Source organism: Betta splendens, chromosome 19, assembly GCF_900634795.4.
Source record: "Betta splendens chromosome 19, fBetSpl5.4, whole genome shotgun sequence".
NCBI classification, from domain to species: Eukaryota; Metazoa; Chordata; class Actinopteri; order Anabantiformes; family Osphronemidae; genus Betta; species Betta splendens.
In genome coordinates this window covers 12,517,687-12,534,459 of record NC_040898.2, presented here as the reverse complement: position 1 = coordinate 12,534,459, position 16,773 = coordinate 12,517,687, and the positions used below count along the sequence as shown (strand labels likewise).

The following is a 16,773-nucleotide window of genomic DNA, read 5'->3' as shown; positions in this document are numbered from 1 at the left end:
CTATTGGTCTCGCCTGTCATGCAGTTGTGTGTGTGTGTGTGTGTGTGTGTGTGTGTGTGTGTGTGTGTGTGTTACTGCCATGCTCTGGTCACGCTGCAGACTTACAGAGCGGCTCCAGTTACATTGTTATTCTAAACAGGGTGTTTTCTAGCCTCTCATTCAGCACGGCGATCTGTCAGTCCGCTCCCCGCCCTCCGCCGTCCTCCCGGGACCAAACTGTGAACTTAACACACTCCGCTATGATGACTTTCCCGATGGTGGGAATAACAGGGATCTCTGCGGCTGTAATGTTATTGCTGGAGTGGCTTAAACGTTGCATTGTTCCTCTGGTTTAGAGTGCACGCAGATGGGTGAGTGTGTGTGTGGGTGTGTGTATATGTGTGTGTCTTCCCGGTAACCTCCAAAATGCCACAATGAGGCAGGTTGTGTTTTTGAGTGCTGTGTTTGTTTGTGGTGATGTGGGGGGGGGGGCAGCACGGTGTTGAGGTCCAGATGAAAGTGGAAAAGCAGAGGAGGAAACCTAATAATCGAGAGAGGGAGAGGGGGGAGAAAGGGGGATGGCATTCTTAAAACACTGGAGTCCAGATCAGAAATAAAATATAAAAAAAGGGGGGGGGGGGAGGAGGCGAAAAAAAGGAGGAGGGCTTGTGCTTGAGTGTGGTATGTTTGCAGATCCTATGAAGTGAACGCAGCTGGGGAGTAAATTGCACGAGCCCAGAGCCGGAGCTCTGCTAGTTGGAGCTGCCTTTCTTTTTGGGTTAGGATAGATTTTTTTTCCTCTCTCAGCTCGGAGATCTTTTTCCGCCTCTCCTGGTTTATTATCAGCTAAGACAAAGGCAATGAGCAGAGAGCTAAAGCGAAGGCACTCGGGAGAGAGAGAGCGGCGCGGTGAATAGATGTTGCGCCGCTGACAGCGGCGGAAGCGGCGGAGAGAGTTTCCAGCCATCGCGCTCCCCCGACTGCAGCTTTTTCTCTTCCTGGGAGATTAAAAAAAAAAAAAAAAAGGACAAAAGCGTTCTCCCCCGCCTCCTCCGAGCCGCTACCATCTACCATCCGATCACCACTTTGCACACATTACTGTGTGTGTGTGTGTGTGAGTGTGTAACAGCGCTACCGTATTTCTCCCAGCTCCTCAAAGGAATGGACTGAAGATGATGCGGCCGGGGGCATAGACGGAGCCTGCGCCGCAGAAGCCCCTTCCCCGTGCCAGCAGGACCCGAGCAAGAGGAGTAACTCCGGGGGAGGGGGAGGGGGTCAAAGGATTGGAGGAGGAAGACGAGGACGAGAAGTGGGGGGGGCCCTCCCTGGATTACCGCAGAGGGTCTTTAACTTCCTTTTTAGATTTTTGTCTTTTTGTTCCTCGCTTCCCTCGCCGTCATCTGTTTTTCGCTGCGATGGGTAGTTTTTAAGCCAAAGAATGTGGAGACAACATTTTCCAGGCAAGCGGCATGTTTCCTGTTTTCATTTCTGGATGTCTAATAAAGTCTGGCATGTGGGAGGGGGGGAGGGGGGAGGTGGCGGGTGGGAGTGGAGGTGCGCGTCGTGCGCCTGGCGAAGGGGTCCGTCCCTCGACCTGCCCTCGGCTCCGCGGGTTCGTTCCCCGCGCGGCTCCGGGGCTCGGGAGCGCGTCTGTCGCTCCGGGCAGCGGCGCGGGATAAAAAAAAAAAAAAAAAGGCGGGAAACAGAGGCTCTGCGAGGAGAGGGGGTGGGGCCGGGACGGCGTCGCCGGGACGGCGTCGCCGTGCGGCGGCGGCCGCTGTGGCGGCGTCCCGCCCATGCACGCTCAGGGCGCCGCTTAAAGCAGGCGTGCAGCCGTTGCTGGGGGTGAATGGAGCGGCGGGTGGTGACGGTGGGGGGGGGTGATGGGTGGATGATGGTGGATGGGGGGGGGTGGATGGAGCGGCGGGTGGTGACAGGGTGGGGCGCTGGCAGCACCGGACAAGTGGCCTTTGTGTGCTACTTTTGGGCGAGTGAAAGCAGGAAGGAGCGGGAGGGAGGGTCCAACAAAGGGTGTTTATAAACCCCCCACCTCCCCCCTCCTCACCCTCCGTCATCAACCCTCAGCGCCCGCCGTGACCTCGCGCCGTCACTCGCCGGTGAAGGGCGTGCGTGCGTGGCAGTGAATGAGTAACTCGGCCTCTGTGGAGCAGAAGTGCAGCGTTTGGCGCCGCGCCACGTGAGAGAGGAGGAAACGCCGGCGTTGTTTGACCCGACGGCACATCTGCTCATTGGACCAGGCCTCCGCGCTGCTTCGCAGTCAAACTCTTGGCATCGGGCCGCGGCCGTGCGTGGGTTCTGGTTCGTTTGTTGCCGCAGCCGTGCATCGCGAGACTTTTTAAAATTTAATATGAACACTTTAACATCTTTATAATTTGTTTGCCGGCCGCTGTTTGTATTATTCTGCACAAAAACAGAAAAACGTTACAATTTGGCGAGATCATCGCCCCGCTGATCCCGCCGACTCGCAAAATAACGCGGGCTACTTGCAAATGTGTGCATGATGTTTTGTTTTTTTTCATTCCTCCTCTGATAAATTATCTTTGGCCGAGCACAGATGCCAAATCGCAGGCGGCACATTAACCAGAAAACAGCCAAGTTTGCGTTTGGCCTTTGAGCGAGTTACTTGGAGAATTAGCGTTAATTAGCTACAGCTGATTTAATCGGCTGCCAGCGATGTTTGCCATTTCAAACAGCAAAAAATTAGCATTCAGTGGCAATTCATAACGAGGTCTGGAACCTAAACGACGTTCAGATTCCTCTTTGCTAATAAACAGGCGTAACAATTTGTTTTACAAGTGGATTGAACTGTTTGGCCAAGTTGGACCCAAATGCAGTGGCCTCACTACAACCACAGATCTATGTGATCGCCCCGTTTGCCCCCCGTTTCCCTGCTCAGCCGGCTGTTTGCAGTAGCGGGGGCTGGGGGGGGTGGGGGTGTGGGTCATGCTTCAGCGCCGGGTGGCACAGCCCACGGCCGTGACCGCCGGCAGCGGCGGCCCCCACCCGGGCGCGTTGTCGAGCCGGTCCACCTGCAAACAGCAGTTTGGGGTTGCTAGGTAACAGATGATGATGATAATGTGGTGATGGGGTTGTCAGGGTCTCCCATTATCACTGAAGTGACTCCTGCTGATTTCTCTCCTCTCTTTGTCTGAACCACAACACGACCGTGTTGTCCTGTTTCCCCCCCGGTCCCTCTTCCCCAACACTAGCGGTAGAAGGCAGCATTAGGAAGAGACTCCCAGCTCCCTTCATCACATAATGGAAACTCTGGCCTCATCTCCCGGTGCGCCACTCTGCGACTTCCTGCTGCCAGACTCTGACTAAGTGCTGCTGGCTCCGGACCCACAACCTCCTGCCTGGGCCCAGTTCAGGTTCCACAAGATATGAGTACAGGAATGATAAGACTGAGCTGAACGTGTAAAAGCTCCATCTTATAAATACTCATTTGCATCCAAGCCTTTTTACATCATTTCCATTTTACAATTTTTGTTTTATTGTGCCTTTGAGCACAGCACCTTTTTATTGCAGTGATAACAGTTTAAGTATAATCATTTCAACGCTGGGTTATCACCTTGAGCTAAATGCCAAACAGAGAGGATTCCTGTTAAATTATTGTTGGGCGCTGAAATAGGTAGAGACATTTCATAGACCAATTAATTAATTAGGGGGAAAGTGATTTATAGATTAATCACTAATGAACTAAATTACTAGTTCCATCTAGATCTGTAGCAAAACCCCAGCTGGGTGCGCGTGTCTGTGTGTTACATGCATTTATTGCTTTGGCAGGTAAACCGGTGACAGCAGCTGCCGCTCTCGATGAAAATGTACTCGTCCCCAAATTGTGGCGCACACATTTGCAGCCTGGCAGGAGTTTAGCAACAAGCCGAGGAGGCGAGAACACAGAAATAAATCAGAGGGTTTAATTAACGGCGGCGCCGAACGCGGTTCGATTCTCCGGCAGCTGGTTTGAACCAGGAACCTGCAGAGAGATTAGAGGCACGCTATGGAGGTGGAAGCGCCTTTCAAACTGTTTTTGTGGGAGACAGTAGCCAATTTCAACCTGTCAACATCAACTGCTACGTTTAAAAAAAAAAAACAAAAGGCAGATAATTGTATGCATTAGCAGATACTGTGGAAGCGACGGGCAGGAGAGGTGAGAGGTGCGCCGTGAGCGGGACGCGTGGAGCTGACAGAGCCGGCGGTTCTGGCTGGGGCTGGGTTTGATGTACACGCTGTCAGTTTAGCACAGGGGGAGCGGCGCCTGTCACCTCCTCACTTCCCCATCCGAAAACATGATCTCCTTTCCGTCAGAATCAGCGAAGTGAGAATCAATCTGTCACGCGGGACGACGCGCTGCAGCTCCCGGGGAGACGGGGAAGGGGATGGGACACGGGTGAAAGGGGGACAAGTCGGGAAGGGCAACAATCACCGACAGACGGCTGAGGAATTATGGGAGAGGAAATTTACATGAAAGGAGAGATCGAGGAAGGAGAGACGCTGTCAGAGGATGCTGTCACATCTAGAAATGCAGCATCGGTAGTGTAACGTAGTGGAGGAAGAGCTGGAGAGAGTACGAGACGGAAAGGTCAGAGACGCAGAGAAAACCCACCGGGTGACTCATGCAGTGGAGTCTGTAACCGCTGCCCGAGGGTTCGAAGCAGCCTGCGAGTCACCCCCACCCCCCACTGCCTCATCTGCAACTTCCTCTCATCTACACGACCGCTGCTGTCCGAGATCTGTTACAGACAAATAACCGAAGGTAGAGACAGAACGGCCGAGGAGTAATGTCAGCAGTCGGCCATCTTGATCTTCCATCAAATGTTCGCTCTTGTACCATATTGTAGTAATCTTATCTAAATATTTCTAATTACAGGGTATATTCTCCTCTCAAGCTAAAGCCTTTTGAACAATATTGTTATCAAAATGTGAGTGAGTCCAACTTCTGCATCACTCATTGCTCTGTCCGAACAAATAGACTGAGTTGCCAAAAATACCAGTGACTGCTCTAAATCAGACTTTGAGATCATGTCCGAGGAGCAGCTTAATCGTATTTGTGGAGCTACAACAATATTTGGTTTGACTAATGACCAGCTTGTGCACGAAGCAGGACCTCCTGCCAGCGTCTCCGTAATGGTCTCGCCTGTTGCCGCCCAGTCTTTACCAGCTGCCGCCATTAATATTCAACGAGCTGTCGGTGTGCAGATGTGGCACGGACGCCGTGCGTCCCCTCCGTCCCCAACGTGTGTGTGTGTGTGTGTGTGTGTGTGTGTGTGTGTGTGTGTGTGTGTGTGTGTGTGTGTGTGTGTGTGTGTGTGTGTGTGTGTGTGTGTGTGTGTGTGTGTGGTAGACAGGCACTGGAGTGGGGGGTGGGACTCCACCCTTTGCACTCGGGGTGAGAGGAGGATATGGACATTTGCGCCTCCTCGACTCTAGGTGGAGATGCCAGCGATGCCAAAAATACAGTGCATTCAAAGTGGCAGGCGAAGCCTGTTAAGGGATCGCCATGACAACAGGCGCGGGGAGACGACACCGCCTCCCCGCTGCCCTGAGAGGCTGCACTGCTGGACTGCTCGCCTGCTGTCAGCTGGGCTCTCTCTCCTGTCGTTTATGGACTCTCTCTTTCATCCTCTTCCCTTGTGATGCGTCTCCGGGGAGCTCTTTAGCCTAACAGGCAGTGTTTAGTCTGTTTTTATGCACGCTCGTTTTACATTTTAATTCCTCCCGTCTCCGTCTCCCCTCCCTCTCCCACCTGTTTGTTTTTCCCGTCTGCGCAGTGGCCACACGCGCGAACGCACACACAAACTTTCTCCTCTCTCTAATCTCACCTTTATCTGCCCTAATCAGCTTCCTCTGCCGCTGTAATCGCACCGAACGCGCCTCTAATGAGACCCACCCCCTCCCCCCCATCTCAGCCGCAGAGCCTGACGTCACCGTGGTAATCCTTAGGATAACTTCAAGAGCACGGACGTGCACACGCAGGATGAAGTCTCGCTCGAGCCACATATGGATCTCAGCGGCCAGTGATGTCATGCAGGCTTCACTGGGTTGTTGTCGTTGAAGCATGAACACCGACATGTGCGGGCTCAGGTCGCAGGTTCTCGGTGGGGAACAGTTGCCTTCCTTTCCCGTGTCCAACCTTTCAGGCCGACCGTGAAAACGCTGGCTCCCTAACGTTGTATGAAGCCGGCCTGATAATTGTCTGCTCAGCGCGACGCGTCTTCTTCAGTGGGATGTGCGAGAAGGTCAGCTCACCGGGGAGCTCGTCTCTCCTCGCTTTAAGTGAGAACAGCCGAGCGAGGAGGCAAAACTGGAGTTTGCGACTTGCACTTTGTCATGTGCGCTGAAGTGCAGATGTGAGTTGGCTCCGGGTTTGTTTCAGGGCTTGTAGCGTTTTCTAACGCTCTCCATTTCAATGATACATGGCTCTTTTGAGGCTGGGTAGCAGTGAAACTCATTTCTAAAGGGGAAGCTCATAGTCGTTTTTTTTTTTTTTTTCTTCTTCTTCTTCAGTTTCACAGCTGCTGGTTCCACTCGCACGGTGGCAAACGTACAGTCCAATCCTTTGAACTGAGAAATGAGAACAAGCAAAGTGTGTGCAGGTCCGTGTGCAGTTGTCATGCGTGCACCAGGGAATACGTTTCTCCTGCTATGATAGAGTGTGTGCGTTCGTGCACCTGCATACAGCGCAGTATATAGTGGTGAAGTGTATAGATTATTATCCACAAGGTCTATGCATGTGATGTGTTTAGGGCCCAAGGGATTTCACTAAGTGAGGCTGCGGTCTAATCCAGTCCTGAGTAGGTGCATTGATTTATTGAGCAACACGTGTTAGTTAGTAGAGCCTGCTTCCTACAATATCCCATCATGTGCCACAATGTTCATACACTGCGGATGATACTTTTTAAGTACTACGATAAAGGCCAGTTCCACCACTTTAAGTATTTCCCTTCCTGTTAATTTTTCTCCAGGTATTCGGCCCCAGATCATGAACGGGCCAATGCACCCGCGTCCCCTGGTGGCGCTGCTGGACGGGCGTGACTGCACCGTGGAGATGCCCATCCTGAAGGACTTGGCGACAGTGGCCTTCTGCGACGCCCAGTCCACGCAGGAGATCCACGAAAAGGTAGCGTGCGCTTCCCACCAAGGCAGAGGCAGAGGCTGCTGCTTGACCTGTGACGTGTGAAGCATGTTATATTGGCCCCATAAGCACTTGCCAGTTAAAGTATAGTTGCTTCATTATGATTTAATGTCACCTTGTGGCAGCGAGCGCGGTGCCTATATCAGTGCCATTGTTCTCATAGACTCTTCTATTGCAGGGATGCAGTGTAATTACATTGGCTTGTAGAGGCTCTTTATTGCTTTTTATGCAGCACTGTGGCTGCAAAACGATATATGGCCACGGAGATGGGTATCGCCGAGATGCTATCTCACCATCTGCAGACGGAGCCGCTACATTTTTCTTGTTGCTGTTTTTATGAAAATGGGACATATTAAAAACAAAGCATTTGCATAGAGATCAATTCAATCAAAGACCTTGGGCGATGGGGAGAAAAAAGGGGGAAGCGAGTAGCGTTTTGTTTTGCTTTAACTCTGCCTTATCAGGAAAAAACATGATTGTAATGTTCACCTCACCAGCATATTCAGCATTTCACAGTAATAACTTGCAGCCCAGATACCCAGGGGGCGTTGTAGATTGAAAATGTCCAATCTCCTCTTTCTGCGGCGCGGATGAAGAGATGCGGCGCTGATAATTCTTGGGCGTTTCAGCGTGATGTTGTCAGGGCAGACAGCAGCTGCCGCGCTCGCCTCCATCCGTGCCAGACAGTACAGAAAGTCAAGGGGGGGGTGGTCAAGGGTGGAGTATGAATAAGGCCCAAGGGTATGTCAGGTCCTCCACTTGGTGGTCCCTTATTTCTCAGGTGAAAGGAGCGTGATGGAAAGATGCAATGACAGTGTAGCACCTCCTCAGTGGTCCTGTTTCAGCACCTGCGCTCCAGCATCCCCGTCTGAGGTTGATGTGATCTCGTCTCTTTCACACAGCTGAGTAGTGTAGCATCGATTCCAGCCCGAGCAAACGATCTGCGCTCCTGTCGTTGAGTTAATTATTCTATCTATGAAATCTCCAAGTCTTGTCAAATTGCAATCCAACGGCAAAAGGTTGTGTTTTGGAGAGAGCAAGTCCCAGGATGACTTCATAGCCATTAAATCCCTCCCAAGTAAACCACACACACACAGTCTGTGTGTTTGATTCCAAAGTGAAACTCATTTGCAACAGCGTAACCTCTCCCTCTGTCTCTCACCCCAGCCAAAAGAGGGGCCTCGCTGCAAAGCCAAGAAAGACATTACGAGAAATGACAGATGTTAAAAGCAATGAGGCTTCGGTTACAGTGGGAACGTACAGTGCTGCAGATTAGGTCAGAGTTTCCATTCAAATAAACTACATTTAGAGTTACTTTCCACTCAGACAAAGCGTCACTGCTCACACTGAAAGACTCCTAGGGCTCAAAAACAAAAACAACACCAGACCTTGAGGTTGGGCCCATGGGGACAAACCTGTGCACATGCATGCATGTATGTGTGTAAAGATCGCTTTCACCTTGAACTCTCATCTCAAAGGCCTTGTCGGGACAGGGCTCTAATAAAAGCATAATGGAAATTCAGAACTAATCTGCTAATCACAGGAACGCTAATGCAGTTTGGCTGGAGGTGAAGGCAGAGGTGTTATTTAGGTGCTGACAGGAGCAGAGGCTGATGCTGAGGGGGGTGGAGGGGGGCTTAAATCCACATCAGACTGAACTGCGGGACAGGTCACCTTGTCTACGTGAAATGACAGAGGCACTGACACAGTTCAGGCTTTTGTGTTGTTGTTTGTGTACATAATAACAAAATATCGTGGAGCCAAAGAACAGTTATCGTATATATAAGTCATCTAGAAGGCACTAAAGTCTGGATACCTTTTATTTGAAGAATATTGAGTTTACACAGCGTCTTGGAGGCTTGTGGCTTGTATTACATGAGCAATGTAATGTGTTTGCCAACCGAGACGCGGTGCTTCTCTCAACCTTTGGTCGCTTAGTGTGACAAATGTCAGGTCGCTTAAAGGAACAAAGTGTGCACAGTGTGTGACACCAACCCAGGTAAACGGAACTGTGAGTAGGACGAGTAGCTTTGATTAATTGTTTTGCCTGTTATGTCTTGGCTTTGAATTATTGTCATATTACTATGGCTGCATATGTGAGGTGTAAATGAATTAAAGGGTCATTTGATTGACAGCTCTGGCCTCTGACATTTGAACAGATGTGGAATCATAAATGTATTTTTTAATCTAATCGAACAACCGCCCACTGAGGATACAGCACTTTTATCGCTCTGCCTGTGCTTCTTCAGGTGCTCAACGAGGCTGTGGGAGCCATGATGTACCACACCATCACCCTGACCAGGGAGGACCTGGAAAAGTTCAAAGCTCTCCGCATCATCATCCGCATCGGCAGCGGCTACGACAACATAGACATCAAGGCAGCCGGAGAGCTGGGTATGAACCTTATGCCTTTAAACGCCCAGCGGAATGAAATAGCTGGATTATACGTAGACGTTTAGCTTGAGAGGTGCGATGCCTCTGCTGTGTGCTATTATCTGGCAGAAGGCTAGTGCTGTAATTACAGGGTGGACTAAAATCATGTATTCAATAGAGTCTGTGCTTACAAGGAAGAGCATGTTCATGGTTTCCTTTTATTTTTGACTGTGGGCATTTTCAGAAAGTGAATTAAAGTTAGATCAATAGAGGACATCCCACTGTGAGCCAGGATGTTCAAAGAGACAGAAAGGGAGGCGAGAGGAGAGTTCAGCGTTGCCTCTGAACCACCACCCAGGCTTAGAACAGCAGGCTGGTGGCTCAAACAGCCTGTACAGTTGACAAAGCTGCCATTTCCCTGCCAATACGAGATACTGTGTCTAACTGCCACCCACTCACCGAAGGCGCTCTGCCTCGCAACGCAGGAGTCAAAAGCTATCGAGTCTGGAGAAGGCGGCGCCGATATGACGGCTGTTCTCGGGGAGAAGAAAAGAGGCCATTGATTGAGCGGGCTCTGGCTATTTTTTGCTGTCCAGAGACTGTGCTGTTACTGTGAGATACAGAGTGGGATGAGGACATTAGAGGAGAGTGAGGGCAGGCAAGTGCTTAAGAGTTAGAGCAGAAAAAGAAAGAAAACCTTTTGTGTTGTTAGGCAAGGTAATACCACAAGGTCGCAGGGTTCGAGTTTCCTGAAAGCTATAAAATTGTGGTCAATCTGCTGAGGGGAGATAAAATAAGTCAGCATATCCAATCTGGTCATAATAAAAGCACAACTTGTTTTATATAATTCTGTTGCATTGGTGTTTGTTCCTAACATTTGCGTCTTTTAATATTTCTACACAAATAGGTTATTCACGCTTTCGGTTTTGCCTTAATTCTTTCCGATCCGGCCTCCGCAGGAATCGCAGTCTGCAACATCCCCTCGGCCGCCGTGGAGGAGACGGCCGACTCCACGCTGTGCCACATCCTCAACCTGTACCGGCGGAACACCTGGCTCTACCAGGCTCTCCGTGAGGGCACGCGGGTCCAGAGCGTGGAGCAGATCCGCGAGGTCGCGTCCGGCGCCGCCCGCATCCGCGGCGAAACCCTCGGCCTCATCGGCTTCGGTGATTATCAGTTATTCAGGCCTTTATCTGCTCTTTTTAAGTTTTTCCATCAGGCTTGTCTATCTCTTGCTCTTATTTCAGCCTTTCTGCTCCATTTCCAAGCACTCCCCTCTGTGCTTTCATATCCTCTGCTCAGTGTGCCTTCTGTTTTCCTGTCCTGATAAGGTTATTTTTCTCCGCCTGCCCATCCCACAGATTATCTCAAGGTTGTCTGTTTTGCCTCCCTCCGGGCCGACTCCCTTTTCCGTGCCACGCTGTTCTCTCATCCCACTATAACGCTCACCATTATATCTCCATTACGTCTTCTGTTTGGACTCTTCTCCTCTGTGGTCCCTCGACATCTTCCCTGACAATAATCGAGCCCCCTCACGGTTGACTGGATTCAGTGTGTGTGTGTGTGTGTGTGTGTGTGTGTGTGTGTGTGTGTGTGTGTGTGTGTGTGTGTGTGTGTGTGTAGTTTCATTCTCTGCACCTGTTTCACTGTTTCTTCCCTGTTTCAGCATCACTGAATTATGCGCCGCCTTCTCCTCCTCCTTTCTATGGTGCCACCTTATCACTGTGTCCACATCCACCCCTTTCCACACACAGGAACACTTCACCACCCCCCTACAGGTCTCCGGCAGCTGCCTGGACTTATTGTGCCCAAACAGCACGTCCTGGTAAAGAGAAGGCCCAACTAATCTCTCTCTTTCACAACCAATCCTCCCACCAGCCTCCCCTCCTGGGCTTTCTGGCTCAGGCCGTCTCCAAAACAATGTCCATTGTCAGCAGGAGGTGAGGGAGAGGGAAGGCCCTCCTGGTGTTTGCTTGTGGGACCCACGCTTGGAGCCAGCTGAACAACTCTGCAGGCTGCAAACGGGCAGAATAAAGGGGAAAAACCTCTGGCTCTGAGCGTTAATAGACACGAGAGCACTTCAAGTACCAGCGCTGCCAAGCATGTGTGTCTCCACACTCTCACACCGATGCACTTAATGAATGATTCATTTCAGCTTTCTTTAGATGTGATCGATGTAGTTATTACGCCCTTGTTCCCTGGATTAGCCGTACATCCCAGAACTGGCACCGTCAATGACTTTTTGCTTCAAGTGCACGCTGAAGGCCTGTTGTGTAGATGATCAGAGGTGATCAAAGCGGTTTTGGCATCAGTTCGCTTCTTGTCGTCCTCAAATTGATTTGGGAGAATGGGAATAATCTCACCTGCCCCTGTCAGCCTGAAGGATCATTCCCACATCTAATATAATAATCAAGCTGCTATAATCAATAGTTCATATTAACAATGCATCAGATGGCTTTGTGTTCAGGTGACGAATACAGATAACCATCACCACACTTTGCAGCTGCCCTCAGCTCAGTTTATTGTTTCACACTTGGGTTTATTGCCCTTTCTCATTTATCTCATCAGCATAATTTCCAGTAACGGCAGCCGGTGAAACAATGGCCACAACAAACAGCAACTTAGTGTATCAACACGGTGGAACAGCTGTTTGCTAAAAGCGTAATCATCTCCCCATTGCAAACAGACAAACAATCCTACATGTGAACTATTTATTTAAATGTCTCACCAACCTACATCACGGCAGGAGATGATTACGCCGCCATCCTGAAAATACCTGACATGATTATTGGCCAATCGTCTTCAACCGTCTCCCAGAAGGATACATTTACAAATATTCACAAAGGAATTAGCTGAATAGTCTGCAGCAGCAAGGCAACAGCAGCCGACCTCCGCCAACAATCTGCCTGTTGTGCGCATTAACACTGAATGGGCTGTTACACAGGGCCGCATTCTTTCATTGGCGCTGGCCTTGACCAGCCACCATCGCATCTGCCTCACTGCCGGTGGGTCGGACAGAACAGAGTGGGCTTCACAAGCGCGTGTGTGTGTGTGTGTGTGTGTGTGTGTGTGTGTGTGTGTGTGTGTGTGTGTGTGTGTGTGTGTGTGTGTGTGTGTGTGTGTGTGTGTGTGTGTGGCCTCGCTTCTGCAGCTCGTCCTCGCCTCCGACTGTGGCGAAGTGAGCAGCGCGAAGCAAAAGGCTGCCACCAAGAGTCGAGAGCAGCATTCAGATTCACCTGACGCCGATTTGTGTGGGCGCCTTTAATAAAGGACGGCTCGCAACATTATTTACTCATTAAAAGAGCATCCACACAATCAATAAAAGTAATATTATTGTAAATTGATCTGTAAATCCTGCCGCAGTTGTCGATATTGCATCAGGTTCACGCTTGTGCTTAAAAGGTGTTTTTAAGAAAATAAAATGGAAATGGAAAATGGACAATAAAAGGACTTATCGCTTTTTAGTGTAATCTAAAAGACGATAGATTTATTGCTAATGGCAATGATCTTTTGCTGCAGCTGTAATTCGTCACCTGAAAAATCGATGTGATCGCTTTAGTATTAAACGGCTGGTGTCACTTTGTTTTTATGTCGCCGCCGCTTATTGGCTGAGATTAAAAGAGGCGAAAAGGCGGATTCCCCTCAGCTGAGCAGCCTAATAGCAGGACATAATGCTCCATCACAAAGAGGGGACCTTGAGTGTAAAGGACCTTATCGATCGTTTTCTGCGAGTAGCAGCATTCGACTCCATCACGAGCTGCTGCTGCTGCTGCTGAGCAGGAACCAGAGGTGGAGACGCTGCCCACGCAACCCATGGCTGAGAGGCAGAAGGGGCGGTGGGAGTGATCCTGAGATCCGCTGGGCTCATATGAACCCCGTCTACTGTGTCCTCAGGGCGTTCGGGCCAGGCGGTGGCGGTGCGGGCCAAGGTGTTCGGCTTCAACGTCATCTTCTACGACCCCTACCTGCAGGACGGCCTGGAGCGCTCGCTGGGCGTCCAGCGGGTCTACACGCTGCAGGACCTGCTCTACCAGAGCGACTGCGTCTCCCTGCACTGCAACCTGAACGAACACAACCACCACCTCATCAACGACTTCACCATCAAACAGGTGCGTTTGCAGAGCGGGGCGTGCCCTGAGCCGGGTTTAATGCGGCGCTGTCTCGCGGGTAAACAAGCGGGGCTGCTGCTGTATTATTGCTGTGCCAGCCTGGAGGCTGCCCTAAAAAGCATTACAGCTGATAGAAAACGAGAGGAGAGGAGCCCGCTGCAGCTTTTCTGCCTGCACATTCCCCGCTTTTTATCTTAAGCTCCACCAAAGCTGGACACAAATTCATTCCTTTGCTCTGTCAAATGCAATTAGCACCAGCCCACGGCTACAGCAAATATATCGACTAGGCTGCACAGCAGGGGCCCGAGAGCACTGTAAGAGGGAGGGCGCTGATGCTCAGAGTCAATAGCTGCACTCTTATGCGCTAGAGTGGCCCCTGCAGGGAGGCGGAGGAGGTGCAGGGAGGCTCTGTCGACGCCTCCTCATGCAGGCGTTCACTGCTCTGTCCTTCTTTCTGGGATGTGGGAGCTACTGCTTTTAACCAGTGGAGTAATGAGTGGACCTGGTTCACCCAGTGTCTCCTCCACAGCCTTAACACAAACTATAGTTGGACTTCATCACATACTATGACACGTTTGTATCGATACACCTTTTTCACCAGATACTAAAAGATGGTTAGACTATGAGTAGAGCCCCATAATGACTGATCAAGGATGAATTCTATTAAAACAATAATACAAGTGCTTCACTTCATTAAAACTGGTGAAGTCCAGTTCACCCCAGCGGTGTTTATGATCAACAGCAGTTTAGAGCCGCTCCGTCTGTCAGATCGTCCTCTGCCTCTTAAGCGCTGCAGTGAATAGAACGCGCTCCTCCCCAGAAACCTTGGCACTCGCTCTCGGCTTATATATATGTTTGTGTGCGTGTTTGTGTGCGTGTCAAAACCACGAAGGCCTAATAAAAGACTTGCCTGCCAGCGTAAAGGCTTTTCATGCCCCTGGATTTGAGCTTTTGTCAAGATTAAGGGATTACTTTCTTCTGAGCATATTCATTTGATTTTTTTCCTTCCCTTCCTACGTCTTACACTTTTTGTTGTACCCCCCCCCCTCCTCCAAGCAGCACGGCTTGGTGGCGCTGCCTCATCCTTCATTTCATCTCTCAGCTTTGGGATAAAGACTGTTCTCTATCCAATATCTGACACATCTGTTCCCAGGTGCTTCCTGTCACCTGTGTGTGTGTAAGGTATCAAGGGTAACAAAGACTTTGCCTGTTGTATTTTTTTTTTTTTGTTTCATGTAATATTTCTAAAGCCCTTCAAATTCATCATGGTGTCACACTTAAGATCAGACAGATTAAATTCAAGAACAGGCTCACACGACGCACATCTGAGCTGACGGCTTTGCGTTTGCCTTTGCGCCGCAGATGCGCCAGGGCGCGTTCCTGGTCAATACCGCACGAGGAGGCCTGGTGGATGAGAAGGCCTTGGCCCAGGCGCTGAAGGAGGGCAGGATACGCGGAGCTGCCCTGGACGTCCATGAGACAGAGCCCTTCACGTGAGTGCACAGACTGGGGACATCACACACAGACAGAGAGAGCGTTCAACACAGCCCATAGGTTTTTAAAGGCTCCTCCGGGACTGTGTAGGTGATGGGAGATGGACAGTGTTTAATCCTGTCTGGGGAAACTAAATGCAGGTTAAGCTGCTAGTGCATCCAGAGACTCTCATCTATCTGTCATTTCGCTTCAAATCAGCCCTGTGTGCTTTTTGAAACCTTTTAATCCCTGAGGTAATTTCCCCAGCATCCCCAAAGTGTCTTCCCACTATGCTATGAAGTCCTTCTGCCCGCCTCACTACTGAATTAAATACAGCGGGAGCGAGTGCCACCATTTCATCCTCCACTCTGGCCCTTCCTGTGTTGCAGCTTCGCTCAGGGCCCGCTGAAAGACGCCCCCAACCTGATCTGCACGCCGCACACGGCCTGGTACAGTGAGCAGGCGTCCTTGGAGATGAGGGAGGCCGCCGCCACAGAGATTCGAAGAGCCATCACCGGTAACACACGCCACCAACCCCCCCTCAGATTGAGTCCAACATGTGGCCCGTCGCACGTCCTTCCCTCCCAGATGTCACATTTCCACTTCAATAGCCGCTGGGCAGCCTTTATTAAATCTGGACCTCTTAATAGATGCCATCATTAGCTCCCTGACGCAGAACAAAGCCTCCCAGAAAACACCCAGACTGTTCAATGATCTTAATTTACATGTGTGTGCCCAAGCCTGATACGTCTGTCAGCCCGAAGTCATTAGCGCTTTGCTCATCCCTGTAACAAGTCGCAGCCGCTTGCGTGTTCGGCTGCTTTCTAATTGTGCGTTTGGCTCCCGTCGACAGGCCGCATCCCCGACAGCCTAAGAAACTGCGTCAACAAGGAGTTTTTCGTCACCACGGCACCGTGGGCAGTTATGGACCAGCCAGGTGTTCACCCCGAGCTCAACGGCGCCGCCTACAGGTAGGATCTAGAAATACACGAGTGGCGTTTTTAACATTTAGTTAAAGGTCGATAACGAATCATTAACAACTTTCTTTTTTTGATTTTAATAATCAGTGAGGTCAGCACTTTATGGAACCTAGTTCCCTCAACTGTTCTGTAGTGATACTTGTGGTAGTGAAGGTAACTCTGTCCACCCTGTCCCCCCCCTGGACCCCCTGATCTCAGCATATCCACCTCCATGTGCTTCTTTCATGCAGCCAACTGAACCAATCTCTTCCGGCCGTAACGACCGGCGTTCCCCAAGACAAAATTATTGCCTAGATCAGGAGCAGGTAAATACAACCATCTGGGCCGACAGTGCCTCTCACCTGATGTGTGTCCCCTCTGTAGCACTCACCTGTTTCACCGGCGGTAGAGAAGGATGGAACAGAATGCGGGTCTCTGAGCCTAAGCATGATGTGAAACCATGCAGATGTGGTTTCACGGATGGAGTCATGCTTCGTAGTTTCCTTCTTGAATGGATTAAACGTTTTCCCCTCTTTGGTTGAATGCTCTTACTGTAACCTTTCCTCCCACTTTAATGCCTTTATAGTCTAATGCAACGGCTCTTTTCCACCATGTAACTGTAACTGAAAGGTTAAAGAAATCAAATGAAGCCAATCACAGGTTCCCAGGTGACATGTACAGTACATCGTTTGAATGTGGTCCTGCTAAAAGCAGTTCTGAG

At 50.4% G+C, this 16,773-nt stretch overlaps 1 protein-coding gene across 10 annotated transcripts in view; it reads left to right on the top strand.

Moving 5' to 3' along the window:
- LOC114845909 (C-terminal-binding protein 2) overlaps positions 1-16,773 on the top strand; it is a 64,330-nt gene that overhangs the window by 45,827 nt on the left and 1,730 nt on the right. For 6 of the 10 annotated variants that reach the window (XM_029134491.3, XM_029134492.3, XM_029134489.3 and 3 more), the window contains 7 exons: positions 6,969-7,123; positions 9,388-9,532; positions 10,471-10,677; positions 13,406-13,620; positions 14,983-15,113; positions 15,483-15,610; positions 15,947-16,064. In XM_029134491.3, coding sequence (XP_028990324.1) covers positions 6,969-7,123; positions 9,388-9,532; positions 10,471-10,677; positions 13,406-13,620; positions 14,983-15,113; positions 15,483-15,610; positions 15,947-16,064 — 1,099 coding nt within the window. Of the gene's footprint in view, positions 1-331; positions 351-683; positions 1,440-6,968; positions 7,124-9,387; positions 9,533-10,470; positions 10,678-13,405; positions 13,621-14,982; positions 15,114-15,482; positions 15,611-15,946; positions 16,065-16,303; positions 16,379-16,773 lie in introns of those variants that run through there. The other 4 variants (XM_029134493.3, XM_055504469.1, XM_041068533.1 and 1 more) reach the window with 4 other exon arrangements.